At 45.4% G+C, this 24737-nt stretch overlaps 1 protein-coding gene across 7 annotated transcripts in view; it reads left to right on the top strand.

Moving 5' to 3' along the window:
- Positions 1 to 24737, top strand: part of CEP112 (centrosomal protein 112) — a 418880-nt gene that overhangs the window by 376260 nt on the left and 17883 nt on the right. For 5 of the 7 annotated variants that reach the window (XM_057317729.1, XM_057317726.1, XM_057317731.1 and 2 more), the window contains 2 exons: positions 12054 to 12155; positions 15936 to 16000. In XM_057317729.1, the coding sequence (XP_057173712.1) occupies positions 12054 to 12155; positions 15936 to 16000 (167 nt within the window). Of the gene's footprint in view, positions 1 to 12053; positions 12156 to 15935; positions 16001 to 16814; positions 17282 to 24737 lie in introns of those variants that run through there. The other 2 variants (XM_057317727.1, XM_026512411.4) reach the window with 1 other exon arrangement.

The following is a 24737-nucleotide window of genomic DNA, read 5'->3' as shown; positions in this document are numbered from 1 at the left end:
CAGAAGGATGCAGCGTGGTACGTAATACATAGAAAACACTTAGTGATTGTCAGCTGTCGAGGGTGGTGATGATGACCGCCATCACAACAACCGTAAGTGCTAGATGCTTCACCCTTGGAAGCATATTAGAGGAGGGAGCGGTCAGCCTGACCGGATGACTAAGGAAAGGTGTCCCAGAGAGAAGGTCTCTGCGAGAACAGTGAGTAGCACTCTAGCTGGTCAAGAGAAGGAGAGAGCACCGAACAACATGCGTGAAGGCATAAGGAATGAAAAGGCATGGGATTTGGGGCGGGGGGAACGCAGGTCCTCACTGGAGCTCAAGGTGTCCTAGAAAGTAAGATCAGCTGAGAAGGTTCTTAGGTGATCCATGCCAACAAGATTGTCCTTAGTCTATAGGTTAAAAAAAAAAGTCACTGAAGAGCTTTCATGATGGTGGGGGGGCAACATGGTCAGATCTGCATTTTGGCAACAGTGTGGATAAGCAGTTGAGGGGAAAAAAACCAACTAGAAGCAGTCTCTACCTGTGTCCTTCGTCCCCTGGCCACCGCACGACCCCCGTCCACACCTGACCACTTGGCAGTCCCGAAGCATGCCACACACGTTCACCTGCATGCTTGCCGCTCTTCCCTCTCCTCCATCCAGAAAGTTCCTACTCATTCCACAGCCCCCGTCAAATCTCATCACCTCTCTGAAGGCTCCCATTATCCCACTTAGAAGTAATCAATCTCCGATTCCCTTCCTTGGCCTGTTACGCTTCAGTTGTGTTTTTATGTAGCTCCTTTTTACATGTCTGATGTCAAATGTGTAAGCTTCTGGGGGACGAAAACCGTTTGCTCCTGCGCGCGGAGCTATGCGGAGTCATCACCCGTAAGCGTTGGCCAGATCCACATCCCGACCGTTGTCATTCAGAAAGCCTGAATGGAGCCTTTGGATAACTGCACGTTCCCTAACTTTTAATTGAATGAACATTCCTTTTATCTCTGCTGTGTAAAGGTGAACAACTCGTGAATTTAGTCAGTGACTGTTCACAATGGTGTTTTGAAATTTTCTGCCGTGAGGTTGTGGGGTCTCTGCTCCCATTAGTTGGGAGGTAAGGGATTCATGCACAAAATCCTCATTATGGTTAATTGGAACCGCCTCAGTAAATCCCGGGCGCGCCGGTGGGGCAGGGGCCGCCTTTGTATGCCTATTCTGTGCTTTGTATAGGACGCCACATCTGGCGAGACATGCCTTCTCCAACATGAGGAGGTAATTGGTACTCTGAGGGAGAGATTTAGCTTATTTATTATTGTCAAGAGTTTAAATATGCAGAAAAGAAAGAGCAGTCATAGCTTGCCTCTTTTGAAAAATGCCTTCAACCCAGGTCAGAAATCTCAGACTAGATCAGATATTTGGGGTGATAGTTAACTGAAGGGTAGACGTGGGTACTCCTACTGTAACTTTTGCTTTAAAATAGGAAATGCCGTATTTACCAACACACTACTTCCGCCCTAAACTCTTACGCATAGCATTGCTGTTCACCCAAATCTCTCAGGACTGATACGCGGTCGAGATGGCTTTGCTTCACACGTGGTGACAGCTTGGGAGGCAAAAGATGCCCACGGTCCTTGGCTTCCCTGCAGCTGCCCCTTCCTGTGAAACCCAAGGCTGTGCTCCCCACTCCGCGGCCTTTCAGCCCACCTCTCCCACCATTCCTGACCTTTCTCTTGTTCCGCTTCTCCTGCGCCCTGCATGGTGGAGCTCCTTGTGGGTGACTCTCTGCTCCTGGGGGATTCTTAGTCTCCCCTTCCCCCTTCAGAGAGCCCTTCCGTTCCTAAGGCTCCACCTTGCTGTTCCGGCCCAGGCCTCTCAGGCATCCAGTCCCGGCCTTTCTCATAAGCTGCACGGCTGCCTCTCCTCACCAGCAGCTCCCCGGCACCTCCAACTAAGTAAATGCAAACCCAAACCATGTCTTCCCTCCCACCCACACACAGGCAGGCTCCCTCCACCCATTTCCCCACCTCCAGCGATAGCGCTCTTCTGGGCCCGTGGCTGAGGCCTGAATCCTCATTCAGTCACCTCACACTTTTATTTTTTACAAGCTAGGTCATCATCAGCTTCTGTAATAGGACCTTCCCATGCCTCGCCTTTGAACCAGAGCTCGCTCGCTCTCCTAGATCACTCCAGCTGCTCCCGCTGTCCCCGAGGCCCAGGCTGTTCCCCTCCTGACATTTCTTTACAATATTTCCAGAGGAATCCTCCTCACCCCCCACCCCGCAGTGGCCCTCACCCCCCACCTCCTGGCACAGTGTGGGTTTAGATGTCTGGCTTCAGCCCTGGGTCTAGCAGTTACTCACTGTGGGCCTATTTCTTCATCTGTGAAATGGGTACGATATTATCTGTCTCTCAGATTTTATGGAAGGGTTGAATGGCGTCTTGACAGCAGGTGGAAGATTATGTATCAGTTCCTTGATACGGTGCCCGGCATAGCAGCTGTTTGTCAGTGTTGATTTCTCTTTATTTTCTATTACATTCAATCGAAACTTGACGGGATGACTTTTACTGCCCTCCATAATTTCAAGGTCCCAACTATCTATCCAACCATAGCTGTGTTCAGTCAATAACTCATTAAAACAATGTTCGCTGAGCGTTTACCGTATGCCAAGTGTTCCGACCTTACTTCAGTGCACAAAGAGCAAATATCAACTGGAGTCCAAAACCCCTGCCAACCACACTGAGTATCAGTCTCTCTCCATAAGGCTTCCTGGGTCTTCAATTTAAGAAAGTCAATTAAAAGCCTCAGGAGTCTTCGTTGGGATTTTGGTCCTCATTGATGGACGTGACCTTGGCACGAAGTCTGGCCGCACCCAGAAAGGGCTGACCGCTCTGTCTCTGAGAGGAGGATGGTGAAAACCACCACCCCTCCCCAAAGTGTTCTCTCCAAACCCTTTTGGAGATGGACCTTCCGAAGTAAAGTGGAAATGTTGCTTCCCTTGAACTCATATAAACTCGGCCCTCCCCGTGTCCACATTCTCCAGCACGTACCTCCCCAGGCTCCCCATTCATCCTTTCTCAGTCTCTGCCTCCAGAAATGGTGCAAGCATCACAGTCCTCTAAGACTTCTCCCAGCCGATCTTTGAAGTAAGGGTGTGTTCCTACCGTAAATCAATGTATATGAAGAAAAATTCCAGCAATGGTATTGTTTAGGAGAAAAACATTAGGAATAGAAACCAAATTAATATATTCCAGTGAGAAAGGAGCCAGCATTTAATTTCAGGAGACACACACACACACACACACACACACACACACATATACACACACGCACCAAGAAGCAGGAGTCATTTAATGTGGTGACCCTATAAAAAGTCTGGCTGTGAGGAAAGGGGGAAGAAGCTAGAGGAGGGGGCAGAACAGGGATGAAGCGAACTCCCCTCCCTCAGGGCAGATTTCAGCAGCCCTGCAGGCCCTGGGGTTTGCCTCCGTTGTCCTCAGCTCTGAAGTCAGCCTGACTATTCGTAGCCACACCGCTGATTAAAGACTGCAGGACCCTGATGACAGAATCTGCCATTTGTATTTCGGGAAAGGTTTTGCGAGTTGTTGACTCTGGACATTCTGGAGATCCTGGCGTCTGAAGACAAAGACAGACCTAACACGTGTGTGCTGTGAAGTCGGATTCATTCATTCACTCAGCAAATATTTACTGAGTTGCTACCATATGCCAGGCACCAAGATGAATGTGGGAGCTTCTGCCGTCAGCAAAACAAGCACACTCCCCACCTTGTGGTTCTCAATCCAGCGCAGGGATCAGCCGAAGTCCTGTGAAGGGCTAGAGAGAAAATGGCTTAGGCTTAACCTGCGGGCCATGGGGTCTCTGTCAAAATCTCTCAGCTCTGCCATTGTCATGCTAAAGCAGCCACGGATAATAGATAAGCAAATGAGTGTTTCTGTGTTCCAATAAAGCTTTATTTACAAAAATAGGTGGCGGGCCAGATTTGGCCTGTAGGCCTAAGTTTGCTGACCCCTGGTCAAACAGATGCAACACATAGATACAAGTTAATATTTTGCCTGTTCTACCCTGTTTCAGTCAGGACTATTTTGGTTGCAAGTGACAGAAAATGCAACCCAAACTAAAAAATCTAAGGACAGGGTGAACTTCAAGGTCAGCTGGACAAAGGGCCCAATTTCTCTCTCTCCACTTCTCAGCTCTTCTTTGCTGGATTGGCTCCCTTCTCAGTCCAGCTTTCACTCTGTGGTAGCAAGATGGCTGTCGCAACCCCCGAATGACATCCCCTGGGTGAAGTCTAGTGGATGAGCTTGTCCTGTGACTCTTGGTGACTCCAGTTACCTCAACCTGGATCATGTACCCAGGCCCCAAATGACCCCAGCACAAGGGGAATGTGATGCGATGATTGGCTAGACCTTATCACATATTCCACCCCAATGACCTTGGGTGGACAGTGTGGGGGAGGGGTATGTTCCAGTAACCAGAAGCCTCTCGAATGAATGCTGGAGGGTGAGACGAATATCCACTACATGTATCTTGTGAAATTCTAAATGAGTACTTCCAAAGGCCACATTTGTTTATAGGAGATCTGAAACAGGGTTTCAGGTTTTTCTTTGACATCAGGAGGGAAAGGGTACCGCTTATGTGCAACAATCCTCCAGAATTTTAGTATTCACACATGTTTATTTCATGCCACGACCTCAGTCTTCTTATTAGATATGTATTTAAGTCTTTGCTTCGTGGACATATTTGGGCAGTTTATTGGTCATTTTCTGGCCCCTGATTATCATACCTGCTTCCCATCTTTTCTATGTATGTTGATTCTTATGAATAGACGTAGGAGACCCAGGTTTCTTTGTGCGGCCTGGAACCTTTCCAACTACCCGCACCTGAATTTAGAGGACCCGAAGCTAACTAAAGTGCTAGGTTCGGACCGTTGTCTTCACCCTCAGGCCCCCATCTTCTCCACAGTACCAGAAAATTGTGCCTTCCTCCTAAAACCATACCCCTTTTCAGAAACTAGTTCATGCTCTCCTCCCACTAGAGGGGCTGGTGGCTGCTTCCTTCATCAGCCAGCCACTTTGCTGGGAGGCTCAGGGTCCCGTCTGCAGCAGGCTTTGCTCCCTTGGGGTGGAGACTGGTCCCCATGTACAGGAAACGAGGGGGTCCTATACACTGCAGCCTTGGTCTGAGGGGGCCCTTGCAATAAAGAACCGTAAGGTAAAACCATATTGAAGACAGGGGGGGAAATGAACGTTCTGAAGACCGTTGAGAAAATTATGGTTACTTGTACATTTTCACTTTGTATTTGAGAATCGAAGTCCACCCGCTCTGCCGCAGAGTGCCTTTCTTAAAAAGGATCTCTCTTGGCAGTTGCTGTGGCAACGCATAATACCTTAACCCCAATAAAAATGACATTTCTTAGAAGGCAGAGCATTTTTTCTCAGCTGCACTAGAGCATTATTTTGGCACCATCTTTTACTACAGTTTCTTTCATTCTTATTCTTTAAACCACATGGAATTCAGTATCAAACCACTGAGTTTTATATACTCACTCCCCTAAAAAGCCCACGCAAAAACTTTCTGCTGCACAAAGGCCCGTCGCTCAGAAACGTCCCCCGCATTTCTGTTCGCCTTCTATCAGATCCCCCCCAGTAACCTCCCTCCCTGTGTCCCTCTCCTGCCCACCTCTTACCCGCCTGTCACCACCCTTCAGAAGCCCAGCGTCTCTTTGATGTTCTCCACTCACTCCAAACCCCCCACTGCAGTGCCCACCCATGTTCACCCTCTCTCAGAATATATACTCTGCTCCAAATTTACCTCTTGTTCTTTCCCTCATCTCCAACCCCCTACAATTTCTTCAACAGTCAAACTCCATTTGCTTTATAGCGTTCAGCTAATCCAGGTGTTAGGACACCGTTCTGAATACACAAATCCACAATGAGAAGAAGCCTCTGATAATTTCCCCCAACCCTTCCATATACATCGATAGAAATCCAGGCTGGATGGAGAGAGTTTTAAGCTGAGGTCCTTTCCTTAAATCATTCAGCATGGAGCAGTGATTCCCACCTGTGGAGCAGAGCTCTTGGCAAGGCTCTGAGAAAACTCATCCATACCCCAATCACGCTCGGTAGCCAAGATAAATAATAGGAGCCAAAACCTTGCTTTCCAAAGGTATGTAGATGAGTTTAATTATAAAATACAAATTCACTTAAAATTCATTCTGAATTCATAGGAGCTTTTCGTCATGATGTACTTTCTCAATCCGTAGATACTAAAAAATGCAAAAAGAGGTTTAAATGGAACCCTCAAGTTAATCGCAAATATATGCAAATAATTTGCTAGCAGGATTTCTAGCATTGCAAATAATTAGATGTTAAAAAGTGTAGTGCTAGAGGCTTGGCTAAATTCAATATATATATAAAATTCATAATATACATAGATATAAGGTAATGAAATATATATGTATAGTCTCCATTATATGATGTAATGATAACTAACATTTATTGAACATTTATTTACTAAATGCCACTCTTGTAAAACTTCTACATACATTAAGTCACCTAATCTCACAGCAGCCTTGAGAATTTATAATTCCCATTTTCCTGATAAAGAAACTGAGGTACAGAGAAATTAACCTTCCCAGGGCATGCAGTTTAGGGACCCAACTCAGATTCAGTTCTGACTTTCCCGCTCCAGAGTCTGGGTTCTTATTGTATTAAGAGGTATTAAGACTGTATTAAAAGAGAAAATACAAAAAGAGAAAAGTAAAATGGGGGCGCCTGGCTGGCTCAGTTGGTTGAGTGTCTGCCTTCGGCTCAGGTCATGATCCCGGGGCCCTGGGTTTGAGCCCCGTCCCTGCTCAGCGGGGAGTCTGCCTCTCAGTCTCCCTCTCCCCCTGCCCCACTCCCCTGCTCATGCTCTAGCTTGCTCTCTCTCTCTCAAACGAATAAATTTAAAAATCTCTTAAAAAAAAAAAAAAAGTAAAAGGTATTCAGAGTCAAAAGCAGAATGGACATCTGCGTGTGACCTGGAAACAGAACAAAACCCCAGCCTGGTGCGTGAAGCCAAAGCCGCGAGTACACGGTCCCGAGCCCATCAGCAGGCAGAGGCAGCGGGGAGAGAAGTCCCAGGAGTAAAGGGGACAAAAATGCTGAGAGGGCTCCTTGCCAGCTAAATGACGAGAGACTGGGTCACAGCTTGAAAGCGAGCGCTGGTGTGGCCCCCGTTCTCAGAAGGAAACTGAGGAAGGCTGTTGCCTGCCACAGCAGCGGGCTCCAGCTCATCTGAAGCTGCGAGGCGGTTGCCCCGGACGCAGCCCGCACACCAGGGCCTGCCTAGTTCCCGGCGCAGCAGCCCCGACACCACCGCACTGCGGGCCCCCCACGCCCTGAGATCTAGACGGAGGATGGCAGAACCCCACCGGACAGGCACGTAGGCAGAGGAAAAGGAGACGGGCCTGCTGTGGGAAAAGGCATCCAGGCACCTGGTGCGCGGACGGAAAGAAGCCAAGGAGTCTGGTGTCTGGAAGTGAGAGGACGGGTGAGTGACAGGGGCTGCGAGGCAGATAGAGGCCAGACGGTGCAGGACCCTGTTGGTCTCATTAAAGGATTTGATTTTGATTTTAAATGTTAAGAAAATTTGAGTCAAAAACTAAAACCAACATAACCATTATTGCCGTGGGTCAGGTGCGAGACGAAGGCATCCCGGACTGGGATGGTCCCGGGGCGACACGGAAGAGTGGGGAGATAGTTCAGAGATGCCATCAGTACAAGTCTGACTTGGTTCCCTTTTTCCTCTGCTGAGCTGACCCCCAAAATGCTCGTTGGATTTTGGAAAGTAATATCAGGCACCGTCATTTTCCCAAAGTGCTTCACTCTTACCTCAGAAAACAATCACAAATGACTGTGCAGGGGCGTGTGACACAGGAACCCCCGTGGCCTCCCCTTTCCTCACCTCTTCAGAAGTGAATGCCATCTTGGGCGCATCGAAGCTTACAATAAAATAACCTGTGGCTGAGGCACCGTCCCTAAGTTGTGTGTATAAAGCTGCAGGCTTCCATCTTATTGTTTTGTTCCATCACAGGAGGGGGACGTATTTGGCATGATTTTGACACGTCAACATGACTAGTTGATAGTGTTTTTCAATAAAAACACCACAAAATATGCTTCCGTTGTCTTTCCATATTTTCAGTGAAATTGTAAGGTTTCCAAGGTTCACTTTTTGCAACAGCACTTTGAATTTCTTTCTCCAGAGATCCTATTGGCTCAAGTCAACCACAGATGTTGCACGCTCCGTAGACTCTTGTTTATGCAAATGAGTATTTGTCCAGTTACCCGGGATGTAAGTTTTACTTGAGGGTAACACTCAACTCTAGTTATGGATGTTCTCAGTCTTCATGGTCCTTTTTAAAAATTAAAGGAAATATTGGCAGTGCTCTGCCTTCGAGAGAAAGGTGGGCAGTCTGTTGCCATGGTGCGGAGACAGCTATCTTTGGTCACGTGGGCGCCATGTTACACATACGCCATTTCCACTCAGCGTCCAGGGGTCTTATTACATTACAGGAATGTCGTTGTTTGTCACGATGTCCTACGTTTCCTGATTTTCTTTGCTAAAGGGAAGAAGGTGAAGGAAAGAAGGAGGGGGGAGACTGATGTCTGTTTGGCATGAGGCGGTTGAGGAATGTGGAAAAGGAGATAATTATGCACAGTGCTCTTAGAGGGCAGTGGGAGTGCTGAGGTGGGGTGGAAATGAGCCAAAACAGTCCTGGAAATGCCTTTCCAGAGTTACTTACACGAGAACGGTCTTTGAATGCTTCTGCATTTAATAAACTAATATAGCCCTCACGAGTGTAATTGGACAGTATATGCTAATGAAAATTAATATTCAAACCTAATAATAAGATAGATTTATATGTAAAAACTTCATTTCCCTTAGGAAAAGGAATTGTACATCCATCAAATCCTTTGCTTAGATCAGTTCAACTTCCTCTGGCTTCTTGACCTGTTGTAAGACCAGATTCAGACGACAAGAGAGACGTGGAAAGGCAGGAAGACAAAGGGAGATTGGCGTATTTAGCAGTTCATAGTTTGTGATTAGTCCAGAGATAAGTGTTATCACCCCCTCGTTATTCCCCCTCAAACACATCATGGGTCAGAGGTGGGGATAGAAAAATAGTAACAGAAGCCGAAAGTGATATGAAAGAATATAAGCTAATTCTTTCCTTCCTCTTTCTCATTTTGCCATGTGACAAACTTAGATTCAGCCTTCACTGGTTGGACCTTACAGTGTGTGCATCTGTGGGGGATTTATGGAACTTCTAGTTTAGGTCAATATGTGCATTGCATTTGTAGAGATTTTTTAAATTAGTCTTATCTATAAATCTTCAATTAAAATTTTAAACCAACGGGAAAGTATGAGGAATAAATTATTGTTGTCATTGTTGTTCTTGTAGTCATCAAAAAAAAAAAAAAGCAAAGAATAGATGGATGTCTGGAAGGATGGCAATACCTCCGCCCCCTTTCCCAGCCCCTGTTATACTGGGGGGAGCACCAGTGTATAGTGGATGGACCTTCTCTAACTAGTTGTGTCTGTGATGTCCTTTTCCTTTGGGGGTGGAAGAAACATTTCAGCATTTGGAAAGGTTATCTGAGAAATAGCAGAGCATAGTGGCTAAGAATACATGCTTGACAGACTCCTTGAGTTCCAGTCATGGCTTGCTCGCCTCTCTGTGCTTACCTCACTGGGTTGTCGGAAGGATTCACCACTTATTAAAGCACTTAGAATTGTATCTGGCACATTGGAGGTACTCAATGAATGTTTGCTGGTAGTAACATTATCAACCTTATGAATAGAGCAAAACAGATTCAAGTTTTCCATGACTTTATTAAAGTAACAGGATTCTGCTTGGTATAATGATTTTTAAATTCAGGATTTGGGTTTAAGGATTCAGGGTAGTAATATTTTCCTGGTCAATAGTCTCATTCATAAGAGAGGTAATTTCAGATTTTCCAAGAGCTCATTTTAAGTTTACTCAGATTCACTGAAATCATAAAAACAAAGGAATAGTAGACAGGAAGTGGAAATGCCCAGATCCTCAAAAAAAAAAGTTGGAAAATACAGCCTACTGAATTTAAAAGTGATGTGATAGGTTGATCAAAGGGCAGTCGGCTCACACAATGTTCTGCTGTCTGTGGCCTAGCCTTCAGTAGGAGAAGGCCATCAGATATGAAAAGTGAAGTGGGGACAAGGGTTCAAGAGAAACTATGAGAATTAACAGAAGAACCTAAGTGCTGGGCCTTCACCTCCCAAGTACTTAAAACTGAGGGAAGATGGCCCCAAGAAAAGATGGAAAGGGCATACACAACGTCTCTGGAAAAGTGGTCACCGTTAATACCAAAGCATATGCCAGTGGAGTTCCTGAATCGAGGAGAAAGAAAATCTCACAGGCATTCAAGCAGAGAAAGAAAGTCACCTTCAACACAGAAAACAACCCAGCCTGGCTTCAGACTTTGCCATGGGTACATGTGATGCCAGAGGACATTGAAAAGAAAAGTCGCCAAAGTCCTAAAGGAAAGGAAGTAGGGTTGGGCATTATTATACCCAGCTCAGTGGTCTTGCAGACGTACAGATGGTGGGCAGACACTCCAACCGAACAAGGATACAAGGGAGACAGCACACAGGAGTCCCTTTTGAAAGGGTAGCAGCTCAAAATTTCAGAGCCAGTGTCGAACAATAGAAAAATATAGTCAATATAGTAGCTTGTAGACCCTCGATCAATGTCGCCTTCAAGATCTGTTTTATAGAGCATGTGTTTCGCTTTGCATGTGCCTTTCAGTTTGATCTAACTATTGAACTCAAGTCCAAGAGGAGAAGGTGGGAAAAATCAAATATTACATCACTGGTAGAGATCATGTTTCATTATTTCTGTTTTTCTTTTAGGTGTAAATCACAAGATTATAGCATATGTCAAAAACACTTTGCCAAAAATTGAAAAATCATATTCTAGAACATTTGTCATGGGATTTTAGTGGATAATGAAATGAGCTGTTAGAACACTCTTCTTAATTCGGTTTAGCCTAAGAAAAGTTAGGAATTAAAGGCTGATAAAGATTTTAAATTATCCTCAGTAAATCAGTGCATCGACTTGTCTAACTGAGCTCAGTTGCACATATTTTCATAGTATGTTACACCTTATTTCCAGATGCGTCCAATGAATCATTTATGGGCTACTGTGCAGTTCTGCTTTAATATTCAGTTAAGTCACACACGGCACATGCAATAGGCTTTTTAATTCCATCGCATCTCAGATTAGGAGGAAGAGAAATCAACATAGCTGGAGAAAGACCCCAAGAGGCACACGCATGCTCACCCTCGTGCACCTCTTCATTCTGCTCAGGCACATCCCGCCAAAGACTTTCCTTCTGCCTTCCTCCCTTGCTTCTGTCTGTAGCTTTTAGAGAGATGAATGGATGAGCCACCGAACTTTCCTTTACGACCCCGGGGATCCATCCGTTAGCTGAGCCCAGTCTTGACTGTGTTCTGGGGGGAGAGGGAAGCCCACGAGCCAGAGAAGATCACAATGGCAAGACACGCTGGTCTACCTGTGTTGTGGAGACAGCAGCGTAGATGCTTCTTCATCCTGTGGATTATAGCGAGCGCCCCGGTACCTAGCCAGGTGGAGGGAGTGTCTTCATCAAAGCAACGACATAGCAGGAGTTGTCCTCAAATCACGTGTGCCACGATCTTAATCCACATCCCGATCAAGGAAAGGTTAGCATAGTGCGTATATCATGAGTGGTGAGGCGAGGGCAGGTGTTTCACTTATCAAATGCTGAAAATTGTGTTCCTGGGGATTGTAAAGAAATAAAAGTGTTTCTGGCACTGTCTCTCCCAGACTCGCAAGGGCAGACCAAGTGCCTTTTTCAGTTTGTAATTCTGTTTCCTGTCGTTTCATCTTTATTGATGAAACTTACTTTGGTGATAAATAGATATTATTATTTTTTTAAACTTAAGACAACCATTTCCATGGAAAAATTGATAAGCTGTCATTTTTTTTTCACTTTAGATAACTTATATACGACAAGAATATGAAACCAAATTCAAAGGGTTGATGCCGGCATCTCTAAGACAAGAGCTGGAAGACACCATTTCCTCCCTAAAGTCACAGGTAATTACTAGAATCAAGGCATTTCTTTGGGATTCCGGTGGTGTGTACATCCTGAAAACAGACTCACAAATAAGTTTAATTCTGAATTGATGCCAGAAATTAATATCATACGTAATATAACGTACAACTCAGGATGAATTGTTTGTTGTTTGGGGTTTGTTTTTTTTTTTTAAGTTTTTCTTACTAGTTTTGGAACTCATTGTCTCAATAAGATTTTCTTACAAGCACCGTGACATTGAAAAGTTCAGTTATGGTTACCTTTCCTCATTTACAGTGCACATTCCAGCATAGCCTCCCCCTTTCTCCTCTTGGTACTAAGCCCCAAATGCCATCACTTGGCACATCGGGGATTCCTCATGGTGTGAAAGGGCAGAGAAACAGAAACCAGGGTTCAATTAGAAGCATTTTTATTCTGGTGTGTTTCGTATGGTTGTTAGACGTAACAAGATGCATTTTAAATTCCAAGCAGAATAATGACAAGGTATTCAAACAATTCGGTTAAATAGTTCTTGCTGAAATGTGTAGTTCTTGGTGTAGCTTATGAAATACAGTGTGAGAGATGCGATGGATATAAATTTAGGTGCTTAGGATTATTTCACAACTCCCAACGTCAGTTTTCCCCATGTACTTCTAGAAACATATTTTATATATTGCCAGTCTGATGACCCTAACATGGCAAAGAATCTGCACATTCCCACTTCTAAAACACTTAGGAACCTAAAACGTACTTTTTCCCTACAACAATCATGTTCCCTTTGTATGTCTAAGAATCCTTGTATGACTGAGACTGATGAAAAGCAATAACTAGGACCCAGAGTAGCCAAAACCAGCTTGAAAAAATAAGAATGAATTTGGAGGGCTCATGCTTCCCAATTTCAAAACTCACTACAAGGCTGTGATAATCAAGACAGTGTGATATTGGCAAAAGCATAGACACAGAGGTCAATGAAATAGAATTGAGAATCTGGGGAGGAGGGGAATCTTTTATATATACATATTATATTATATTATATATATTATATTATATTATATTATATTATATTATATTATATTATATTATATATTTTTTTGGTCACTTGGTTTCCAAATATCCCAAGACTGAGGGAAAAATGGAAAGAAAGGCACTGGGACAATCAGATAATTCAACAAGTTAATTCAAAACGGATCATAGACCTAAATGTAAGAGCTAAAAAACGATAAAACTCTTCGAAGAAAACTCTGAGATCTTCTTAGATGAAGGAGTGAATCCGTGTGCCTTGGGCTAGGTGGGAGTTGTTTTTTTTTTAGCTATGACACCAAGAGCACAAGCAGCAGAAGAAAAAACCAGATGAATCGTACTTTACTAAAAGTTAAAACATTATACTTCAAAAGGCAACATTCAGAAATTGAAGAGACAGGGGCGCCTGGGTGGCGCAGTCATAAAGCGTCTGCCTTCAACTCAGGGCGTGATCCCGGCATTCTGGGATCGAGCCCCACATCAGGCTCCTCTGCTAGGAGCCTGCTTCTTCCTCTCCCACTCCCCCTGCTTGTGTTCCCTCTCTTGCTGGCTGTCTTTCTCTGTCAAATAAATAAATCTTAAAAAAAAAAAAAAAAAAATTGAAGAGACAAACCATGGCATAGGAGGAAACATTTGCAAATCGGGTCTCTTTTAAGAAACTTAAAAAAAAAAAAAAAGAAACCATCCTTTTTTCTGGGCTTCTTGAGAGAAGGAGGACTTGGCTGTCTGTGCCAAGAGCAGCGCCTGCCACACAGTAGGTGCTCAATAAATTGATTTATGAACCAAAACGATTTGATGATATTCACACACGCTTTTTACACTGTGTAGGACAAAGCGCGGGCAGCAAATTTCAGCCGCCCCGTATGTATTCCCCTCCATCAAAAGCCTCTTACCTGAAGATGAAACGTTCATTCCATCATTCTGTGGCTACTGTTGGCTTTGCTCCTGCCAGCCGAGTTTTGCTCTCGTTCGCACCTGCCTATAAAAATAAGTACTGCAGGAAAGTGTTACGGTAGAAAGGGTTAAGTCATCTTTATTTACATGAAAAGCTCCCCTTGCAGTGTGGTTTACCCATTAACTTTGTAGGGGAGCTTCCATAGGGTCAGCTACGGAGGACCTGGCACCTTGGAGGGGGGTGGTTAGGGGAAAAAAAGAAGGAAAGAAAGAAATCTGATAGCCACCTGCAGGGCTTCTGTTATCATTCACATCATTTCCCTGTAATAAAAGCCACTTCAGCCTCCTAAAACTGGATGTTGACCCAGAAAGAGAGTGCTGCCAGCTGCGTTAGGGCCTCAGAACTGGCAGCTGCGTGGAGGAGTCGCAGGCCCGAGAGTGTGCAAATTTAGTTTGAAAGCACAGGTGCGTGTATGTTCTGAAAATTGTTGGGATTCCAATTGCAAAGCAGGGTGGGGGAAGGGAAGCCGAATGGGTGTAATCCTCGCATCTGTCAACATTATCAATTGTCCCATGGGTCATTTGAGCAATTGGCTAGAATTAAGACCAGGGTGATATTACAAGTAAGCAAAACCAAGGGGGACCACTTGGATATGGACCCATCTAGAGAATGTGTGCTTTCCTCTCTTGCAAGCACATTTGCTGTTCTGCCAGCTGTATTCTCTTGCCTAACCAGGCTTCGGAATCAACCGTTGCCATGGTTTCAGTTCAGACCAAAGTGGCAAGAGTAAACAATTCTGAAATGATCAAATACCGCTGACTCTTGATTACATGGAGCCATAGTAGAAGTTACCCCCAAACCATTTCTATTAGCTTGTGTAAGGTGCTTTGGAATTCATACCTGATATAGGTATCTTTAACACTATATAGAAACTTACGCTTCCAAAACAATCAAACCACACTGTAAAGATCTGATTTAAGAGAATATGCTAAGCTCCTAGGCCACTTCTATTAGTCTTTTCACGTCCTCCTCCTAACCTTGGGAAGCAGCTGTCATCGATCCCATTTCACAGACGAGGCATCATGAGCTCAAGTAACTTTCCTAGAGCCATAGAGGCCAAGCCAAGAGTTGAACCCAAGCTGGCCTAACTCTGGCTTAGGCTCTTTCCACTACCAACATTGTCTCTCCAACCTCAGGGAAGCCCCAGAATGGGCTGAAGTTTCCAGAAGACAGCAATTTTCTTTCTCCTCACTCATTCATTCGTTAAACGCTGGTGAACACCAGCATCCCACCCAGCCCCGTGAAAGAGGCTGGGGACAGAGACAAAGAAACATCCTCCCCATCCCAGAAGAGCTCTCAGGTTTGGGGGAGAGATATGAAAGCAAATAACCCCAAGGCAGTTCGAGAAGTCCTAATGATGCAGCACAGGAGGAGGGAGAGAGCGGAGGGGCCCTGACTCTGTCTAGGATGCGATGAGCGGTTGCGGAGGCATCGAGGAAGTCAGTAGGAGAGGTGACATTTGAACCAAACAGTGGGGGATAAATGGGAAATAGCCAAGCATTCCAAAGAGAGAAAATGCGCCGTGCCAAAGGGCAAAAGAGTCGGGAAGACATGGTGTACAAGGTGGTGATGGTGGGGAGGGCGGGAGGAGAGATGGAGCCTCAGGGATGGGCTGGGGCCAGACCAAAATGGCTCTGCAATAAGGAGTTCGAATGGATTCTCTCGTCCCGGATGGATTTTCAGGAGGGATGCGATGTGATCAAAGGTGAAAAGTACAACACTGACATTCAGCAAATCCTCTGCCTTTCATGTAGGGAGCCATGTTATTTGCACCACATTGCCATTTCAGCCGCATTCGCCTCTGCTCATACACGGTGTCTTTTTCTAGGTTAACTTTCTACAGAAGAGAGCATCCATCCTTCAAGAAGAACTAACTACATACCAAGGCAGAAGGTACAGCCCACGCTCCTAAGGCCTTCTGATTAGTTTGTACTGTTAGCACCCTGAGTCTCCCGGGTTGACATTAGGGTCTTTATTAAAATGCTTACCCATAATATCAGTTTTGAAAAAAAAAATGATTTTTTTTTTTTACACGAAATGGCCTGTCTTGGAGAAGCCACCCACCTCTTGTCATCAGAGTGCTTAGTCAGTACGCTCAGAACAAAACGAGAGAATCTGCAGGTGCCTGACAAGTCTGGGCCTCACCTTCGTAGTCCTGACAAGACATTGTCTTGAAGCCAGTTGCAGGGTTAAGGAGACTGTCTTGCTTTTAAGATAGCGAGATGATGCAATCTTAGTGTGGTAGCCCACATCTTCAAAGGCCCGTATCCCCTGGAGGTTTGGCGCAGTTGCAGATGTTCTCCGGACCAAAATAGATAAACGTCTCAGTGGTGTGGCAACAGCGTGACTCCAGTGCCCTCAGCGTGTGCTCCTCAAGGATGCCTTTTTAGTCAGCTTCCCAGAGACATCACAGGCATAGATTATGTTTACCTGCTCGCGAACTACCTCCCTTTTCGTGCAGTGAAAGGCCGAAGCACTTATCTGGCATTGGATTAAAAGTGAAGACCTTGTGAATCATTCACTTTCCAGAAGATTCTGTTGCCTTGTGCAGATGGGATCAGATCTTTTCTGGGCATGAATGATAAAATTTTGATATCAAATATCCTTTTTAACCGCTATCCAACTCCTCCCAAGTTAGGACCTGTTTTCTTGTTGACACACCCATTAAACCTGGAGAAAATCATTAACGGAGGGTTTTGATTTTCAGGTGACTGCACGAAGGCTTACCTGAGTAGCACAGGGCGAGGGCAGTGGGTGTCACTGTCTGGGCTGCACTGGGAATTTCTTCCAGCAGGTTTGAAGATTTGGATATTGTAAAGTGTGAGATCAATGGCATTTTTTAATACTTAAATGTAATTAAGATCATAAACACATGCATCACTCATACGCTATGGGGTGGTTTTATTTGTGTCTGCCTAAGTTATTATTATTTTTTTTAACATTCCTTTATTTCGGATTGCCATAGTCGCGTGCATTTGAGCGTGTACTGAGAATTGCTATATATTGGGGAAAGAAATGATTTCTCATAATATGCCTTGTTGACGCTTTTGTATAGAATTTTACCGGTGGCCTATGATCAAAATCACGTTTGTAGTATCGTATCACAATTTTTAACATGCTTACGTTGTTTTCATGTTCATGTTCATACATTATTAAAACATTATATTTTGTACTTATCAATTTTATTTCCACTTTTTATTGCACCTCATTTGCCAAAATAAGTATGACATGTGCGTGGTATTTTTCCCTAGAAAATCCTGACCATCTCAAATTGTACTATGGCGAAAAATACCTTAGTCATGTCAGAGATCACATCCATAAGCAAGCAGTTCGTTTATTTAGACTAAAAATCACTGGGTCGTCTGATATAAGTTTAAGGAGTTGACGCATGGGTCTCGTCTGCCCCTGGGACTCCAGAGGCGGAATGGTGTAAGAATTTTATGTAGCAGCTATGGTTTTATTGTTGCTTTCTCTTTTTATGGTGGTTGTTTTCATTATCGTATCAATTGATGCTTCTTAAGAAAGCCTCAAAACGTAGGGGTGTTTTCCAAGGACACGCAGCCCAGTGGCAAATGGTGGCGGATGAGCCGTGATTGGTCCCATTTTCCTCCCTGCAAATATGGTGGTGTTCCCCTTATTGGATGTTTGTCTCCACCCAGCTGACCAATCAGCATTAATATGCTGATTGATAGCGTTGATTGGTCTGTGTTCTATGCTGATTGGTCAGCCCCATTTGCCGAGGAAATTTTGAATTGCAATGGATGGATGCTCTGTATTCTTTTGTCTGCATTGTGGTGTGTGCCCTGGGCCCTTTGAGACGCTCTAAAAATCTGGACCGCAGGCAGGGCCATGATCATCCGCTTTACTGTAACAGGACAGGGCAGAACGTTTCTTTACGCTCTTTCAAAATCCTTGTCTCTTTCCCACGCCCATCTCTGTTGTTTGCTGCCCAAGGATTAATTACCCTTTCTTGCGCCGTAACTGAGCCGCGGAGATAAGGAAGTAACAGGTTTTAAAGCCACTTCCAAAGCCAGGGCCTTGCGGCGGCCATCAATAAAAACCCTTACCTTCCTACTGTAGATCACCTCTGCCTGGTGACGTTTGCCCTGACACCTCCTGCAGGAACAGAGGTCCTGTCCTTTGAAAGCTCAGGTCTTTCTTGCATTTACGATAAATTACAGCACTGGCTTGAAGAATATTCAGGAAAAAGCAAAATCGAAGCAGATGCTATTAAAACCACCTACCAAATGAGGACAATTGGTGCTCAGACTATGATTTAGTGCTCGAAAGGGAAAGATTAAGGCTACGTGATTAATTTTTAAGTGCTTCTCTACAGACCGTGAAAAACAGGTTGAAGCTCAACACATTTCATTAGTAAGGTTATTAGCTGCCTGATGTGAAAATGCTTGGTGAATTGTATTGTCTGCTGGAATTGGAACTCCCACTCAAGAATATTTGTTTTCCATGAGTAAATATCAGTAGGTGTTTTGGAAAGTTGCCTGCTATTCTTTCTTTTCCTTATTTCAGGGGTTATGAAATCACAAACAGTGGTGAACCTTTGACATTACCCAGATCCTGTTTCCCTTCTGATGCGTGTCGCATACGGCTGGGAGTCAGCGTACTGAAACTTTAGGCCAGTTTGATTCTGTGTGATAGGACTGGATGGCCGACACTAATGTTTTTGTGAATGTCCTCTGATAAAGGAAGAGAAGGAAAAATTGTCTTTGGCACGTTTAAAATCCCTTCCTGAATTGAGCCCTGGGTATCTAAATGGCTCCTGCGAGGACAAGCAAGTGCTCAGGAAATGAGTTATAAACATGGTGCCTTATTATAAAATCATCTAAGATTTCATCCCTTCTTTTATCTGGTGGAAGATCAATTGTTCATCCTACGTACCTCATTTAGTTCCATTTCAAGTCGTCATTCTTGGCTCCTGCCCCGGAGTCACCCACCTGTGCATGCGACCGGCTGCTGGGGTGGGTGAGGAGGCGCTGGGGACCAGCGCGGAAGGCAAGCCATGGGCGCGCGGGGTTCTGCGTGCGTGTGTTTACCCAGCGTGGGGTCGAGCGCAGGAGAAGGGTTAACACAGAGGCCAGCCGTCCGTCATCTGCCCATGTCATGGTTTTATTTGAGTCCTACCACTTCTGCGTCACCAAGCCACATCTGACCCCTGATTTTGCAACCGCCCCACTCAACAATCAGCTCCTCAGAGGGCAGCCATCCGGGGGCACCAGGGAGAAAAAAGGCCCTGGGGTGGGGTGGGGTGGGGGGGCAGAGAATGGGTCGCCTTGCTTCAGGGTTTGTACAAAAGAATCGGCTGTGACTCAAGGGAAATTGCTGGATTCAGACGTTATCCTGTAATGTCACCTAGTAACAGCGGACTCCTCAGAAGCGGGCATATGCCTGTCGTCGTGAGCAAGCTCATTAAAGGTGTCTGCAGAGAAAGTGCAGACAGGAGAAACTATGAGCTTGAATTAACAATTAACAGCCCTCTTATTGAAGTGCATCGCCATCCGCAGAAGGCAGTGGTGTTTTAGCTTTCCTTCTGAGAGCAAAAAGGAAAGGCAAAACATCAAAAATGGTCGGAGAAAAGTTTCAGAACACAAGGTCATTTTAATTCATAGTTTCCTTAAAAGAGCAGTCTCTTCGGAGCTTTCATATTTTGTTCAGAAAGGTCGTCTCTTTTAAGCCTTGTCATTAAAGACAGTTTGCTCTTTAAAGTGAATTATCAAAGTGTGTAGAAATTGCAAGTTACTGAAACTAAAAATGCATGATCAATTTTAAGTCTGCTAACTAAAGCTTACTTAAAATTGGATGTGCTTTTGTCCTGGCAGCCCCTTTGATAAGACCAAAAAAAGATACATGGTTGGTCAATTCAAAGTAGGAGAAGAAGATAATTAGATAAAACCTTTTCTCGCCCGTTGAAGTGGTTCTCGGATTTGGAGACTTGATTGGGAAGCTGTGGCGTAGGCTGAAATGGTATTTGAAAGGTAAAAATCAAATATTCTGGATTTTGACCTGTATTAACATTCTTCCCTGTATTGTTTTAAGAACTGAGTCAAACTTCAGATCCTATTATTTACCTCACATGGAGGAAGAGAGATGGAATTTGTAACATAAGACTAAAGGAATTTTAAAATCCAGATCCCTCAGTGACATCTAGGTCAGTTGAAAAGTCGTTCTTCCAGAGATTTCGGTTTTAAGCAAGGATTTCCATCAGGCAAATGCTTTAAGACCAAAGGCCCAAGATGTTGCCATAGATTCTGCTGTTTTTTAGAAGTGAGCTTAGTCTAGACGTCGGGGTAATAAATACCCTTATATCCTCTTTGGGAGTCTACCGTTTAAGAGAGGTCTCCTGGAAAACAGCTAGCTGGACGCAAAGACTTGATCAGCGAGCAGAAAGACAGGGCGACCTATGAGAAGCCTGATAAATTTAGTTAGCTGAAATGCGTTTGCATAAGGGAAACCATGTCGTCCATACCCCTTTACTTCTGCTAGAAAAGGAACTTAGTTCATAGGTGGAGTCTACCACTTAGCTTTATTTCCCTAGGTAATTCCCTTTACCTCTCTGGGCCTCACTTTGGTCATCGAGAACACATCAGTGTTTCTCAAACTCTACCATTTCAAGCTCTAATTCAGCCTTTCTCCCACTGGTATTCTGTCAGGCCCTGTTCTGAATGGCTTGTCTTGATGTCTTCAGATGGCATATTTAGGAAATGTGGCGTGCTCGATCCCCTCTCGAAGGCTCCCGTTCGCGTCACTCAGTCGCTCACTCACCCAGCCATCATCCATTGACAAATGCTGATTGCCTCCTGTGTGCTGGGCAGCACAGTAACCCCCTCCAAAGTTAGTGGCTTCACGGTAATTTATCATCTCTCGCTACGGAAGGTTGACCAGGCTCAGCTAGGCTGTTCGCGCTTGGGTTTCAAGCAGGTGCAGTGACCATGATGACTCTCTCCCAGGGTGGATGTCAGGAGCCCTCAAGAGCAAGCCCAACGAGAGAGCAGACTTGAAAGTCCCCAGAAACACAACGCACGGGCTCAGGGAGGGCACAGCATCACTTCCACCTAACTTCATCAAAGACAGAGCCCACCCAGAGTCAAGGGTAGAGGACACAGAGCCCAGTAGTGTCAAAGAACGTGTGGCCATCTCTAATCTGCCACACCTGTGGGTAAAAAGAAACCCATCTATCTTTAACCTGGAATCTCTCCTTAAACAATGTGATCCACGGAAGAGTTTTTCTGTAGCATACATGTTTTATTGCTTGGCGTTCTGAGAAATGTCAGCTAGAGCCCAAATCCAGGTGATTGCTGAGAAGTCTCTTCCTGGGCAACCTTCTGCTGGCCTCTGTTGTATTTCCATGATCACGGGTTAAATGGGATTTGGAAACACCTCTTGGGGAGCCCTGAGTTACGAGTATTCACTAAGGCCGCGTCTTCCGCTGTGATTCTTTGGAAAGATGGTAGCAACCGCAGACGAGTGTTTCTCTCGGCCCTTCTCTGTTCGGGGCTTGGTGTACGTTGTTTACCGTAATTATCTTAGCAAGTGTGTTATTATAAAGGTCCACCAAAACACATACCCTGTGCTTAGCGTGGTTTTTCCTTCTTTCGTGGAAATATCAGGCGCATGGAAGGGCGTGGTCTTGATGAGCCTGTGAGGGAAAATTCCCTGAACCACAGAGCACTCAGAAACTACTCAACTAATCATCCAGATAAACAAGTGAATCAGCCTCCTAATTGCCCCGTTAGCTTCCTCGCCTCTGCTGGGTTATCTCTGTTCGTGCCCCTGAGCCCAGCTCCTGGATCTCACCAGCCTGAGCCTGAACCTGAACCTGGGTGGGGGAGGTGAACAAGCAACTGAAGCGGAGCAACCATTCCTCCGCCTTCTAACTCCCAATCTCCATGAGTGCTGCAATGGACAGATTGATTGGGCCTGGTGATCGGCGTGTGTTTTGAAAACATCAGAAGCCTTGGTTTGCCCGGAGTTCAGCTCTGTTCCGCAAGCAAAGCCTGACAGTTTAAGGGGGAGAGGAGACGAGAAAAGACATCATCTCCCCAGGAAAGAGGAACTATTTTCCTAACAGGGTGCTAGAGAGTTCTGAGAATCTTGCACTTGTTGCAGAAGTACCTTGACATCAGCTGAGAGTTCTCAGAAGCGGGTTTGCGTTCCCCACTCTGGCTCCGCGCAGGCTGACTGTTGCTGTCGTTTACCTGACATCGACCGTGATGTTGCTCTTTTGAGTTCTGTGCAAACTCCCATTGCCGTCCGACTCCCCCATGTACGTTTCATGTTTCCCAGCTACTGCGGTGTCACAATCCTGTGTGAAATCCTTTTCAGAACTGAGTATTTGGCCCCTTAGTTATCATCGTGTTTGTAATAAAAATATTTATCCAAGCTGGGTGCAGCAGTTACGGCGTGAAGCCCAGGCGGGGTGGCCTCTTCATGTCTCCACCTGCTCCCTCCCAGAGTTAAGGATCTGGTAGCCGTTTTCTGCCTAGAGTGATATTTCTTACAATGTTAGGGAACCTTTCTCTGACTGAGTTCCCACTTGTGTTATCTGATTTTCTTCTTCAGTATTTTTATTTATGCATGTGGGCATGTGAGTTTGGAAGCTGCTGGAATACAAATTGGGTGGATTAAAGGAATTTTTTTTTCTTTCAAAATCATTTCTGCAATCTTATTTGGAGTGTGTGTGTGTTTGTGTATGTGTGTGTGGAATTTTTTCTACTAGGCTAATTAAGACAGCAGACCGAAGTAGACCACCTACTGCTGGCCCCTGCTGTCAGGTACTTTCCCTAAGACCATCTAATGGTCACTGTCTCTGCCTTTCTGTCGGTAAAGGAGAAAGACTAATTGGCCTTCTCTCTATCTCACATTATAAATATTGTTCTCTCAGTGGTATCACCTCTAACATATAAGGAACATTTTTACCTCATGCAAGCGGTAAATTGAGCTCAGCTCTTCGAAACTTGAATACATTTGCTCCCAGATTAAATGCCCTGCAGACGTTTGCTGAGTGCCTCGTGTGTCCCAGGGACTGAGCCTGGCGGAGACGCACAAAGATGAATCAGACCTGCTCCTTGCCCGCAAAGAGCTTGTAATCCATTCGGGAAGATAAGACATAGAGAGGAAAGAAAAAAAAAAAAGAAGATAAGACAGAGCACAATCTTCGTATAAGAGAAATGCCAAATATTCTGGGAATTCAAAGGAAGTGGTAGCATTTTGAAATCCTCTCATAGGAGGAGGTGACATTTAGTCTGGACGTTGGAGTAAGAGTGAGATTTCAATCGGTAGAAACGTGGGACAGGCGTTCCAGCTGGAAAGCTAAGCTGGGAAAGTCGTTCACATCCTCTGCATCTCCCACACAGGGAGGAAGGGAGTCGAGAGATTTAAAAAGGTGCGTTGGAATCAGGTTGTGGAAGCCAAAGGGAACTTACCACCTTCAGTGCTAAGCGGGCCTCTCAGCGCATGCGGCCGAGGGCTTCGGGGTCAGAGGGAACTGGAGCCCGGCAAGTTGCCTAGTCCCTGAGTCTTGGTTTCCTTATCTTAGAAGGTGGAGGAAATAGTAGAATGCAGTTGTGAAGATTGAATGAGATAATGCATTTTCAAAGTCTAACATGCAATAAACATACAATAAGTGAAGGCCCTTTTTACTTTCTGACCATCCTCAATGATTTCGCGAGCTACGTATGATTTGTGCTTGAGGACACTGAAGCGAAGAGAAGCTTGGAATTTCGCCCAAAGCCCCACTTCGAATACATGATGGAAGCAGAGGTTGGAGCTCATGTCCCTGTAACTCGCTCTTTGCTCCTCCTGCTATATTGCATCGCCTCCACGGGCGAGGAGAGGTTTGGACTCGATGTTATAGAAAACCAGGGAGCAAATAAAGCGTTTTGAGCAGGGCAGTGACACCATGAGAAACTGCCACGTGAGCATTTGTCCTGCAGCAGCATGAGGCAGGATAGTTGGAGGCCGGAGGCAGAGAAAGAGACAGGAAATAGACAGGAAATGTGTGCAGGAGTCCCGTAAGTGCAACCGAATGCCCAGGGAGAGGAACATCTCTCCCTCTCTCTCTCTCTCTCTCTCAACAGAAAATAGGTCAAAGATTTAGTAGCTACTGTGGCACCTGAATGAATGAGATGATTGTGAAGGAGGAAGGAATGTAGGGCCAAGGTTCGCAGCCTAAAAAGATGCGGGGTGCAGATCTGGGAGTGAGGGTGATGGGTTTGGGTTTAGACACACTGCGCTTCGTCAGGTAACTGGAAGCCTGGGTCAGGGCCCAGAGATTCGTCAATCAGGAGCAAGTGGGCGAGAGCTTAGGCGGAGAAGCTGATGGTTTCACCAAGAAGGGCAGAGGTTTGGGGGAAACAGGAGAGGAGAGAGGGGGATAGGAGGGGACCAGGAGGGAGCACACAGGTCCACTAGCAGTTGAAGAAAAGAGTTGGAAAGAAGTAGGGATAAGGAGAGGGCCGGCGGCAAGATGGCCCAGAGTGTGCATTGGAGGACCAAGAAAATCTGCGGTTTGCCCTCGAGGAGAGAGGCGGGCGGGCGGTGAGTTAGAGGAGCTGCGTACATTCCTTGAGAGTCCAGCCTGAAGCCCGCGGTGCCTCCCAGACCTCGACAGCCCTGA

This window comes from Ursus arctos, unplaced genomic scaffold, assembly GCF_023065955.2.
Source record: "Ursus arctos isolate Adak ecotype North America unplaced genomic scaffold, UrsArc2.0 scaffold_24, whole genome shotgun sequence".
Taxonomy (NCBI): domain Eukaryota; kingdom Metazoa; phylum Chordata; class Mammalia; order Carnivora; family Ursidae; genus Ursus; species Ursus arctos.
This window is presented reverse-complemented; position numbering and strand designations above follow the sequence as displayed.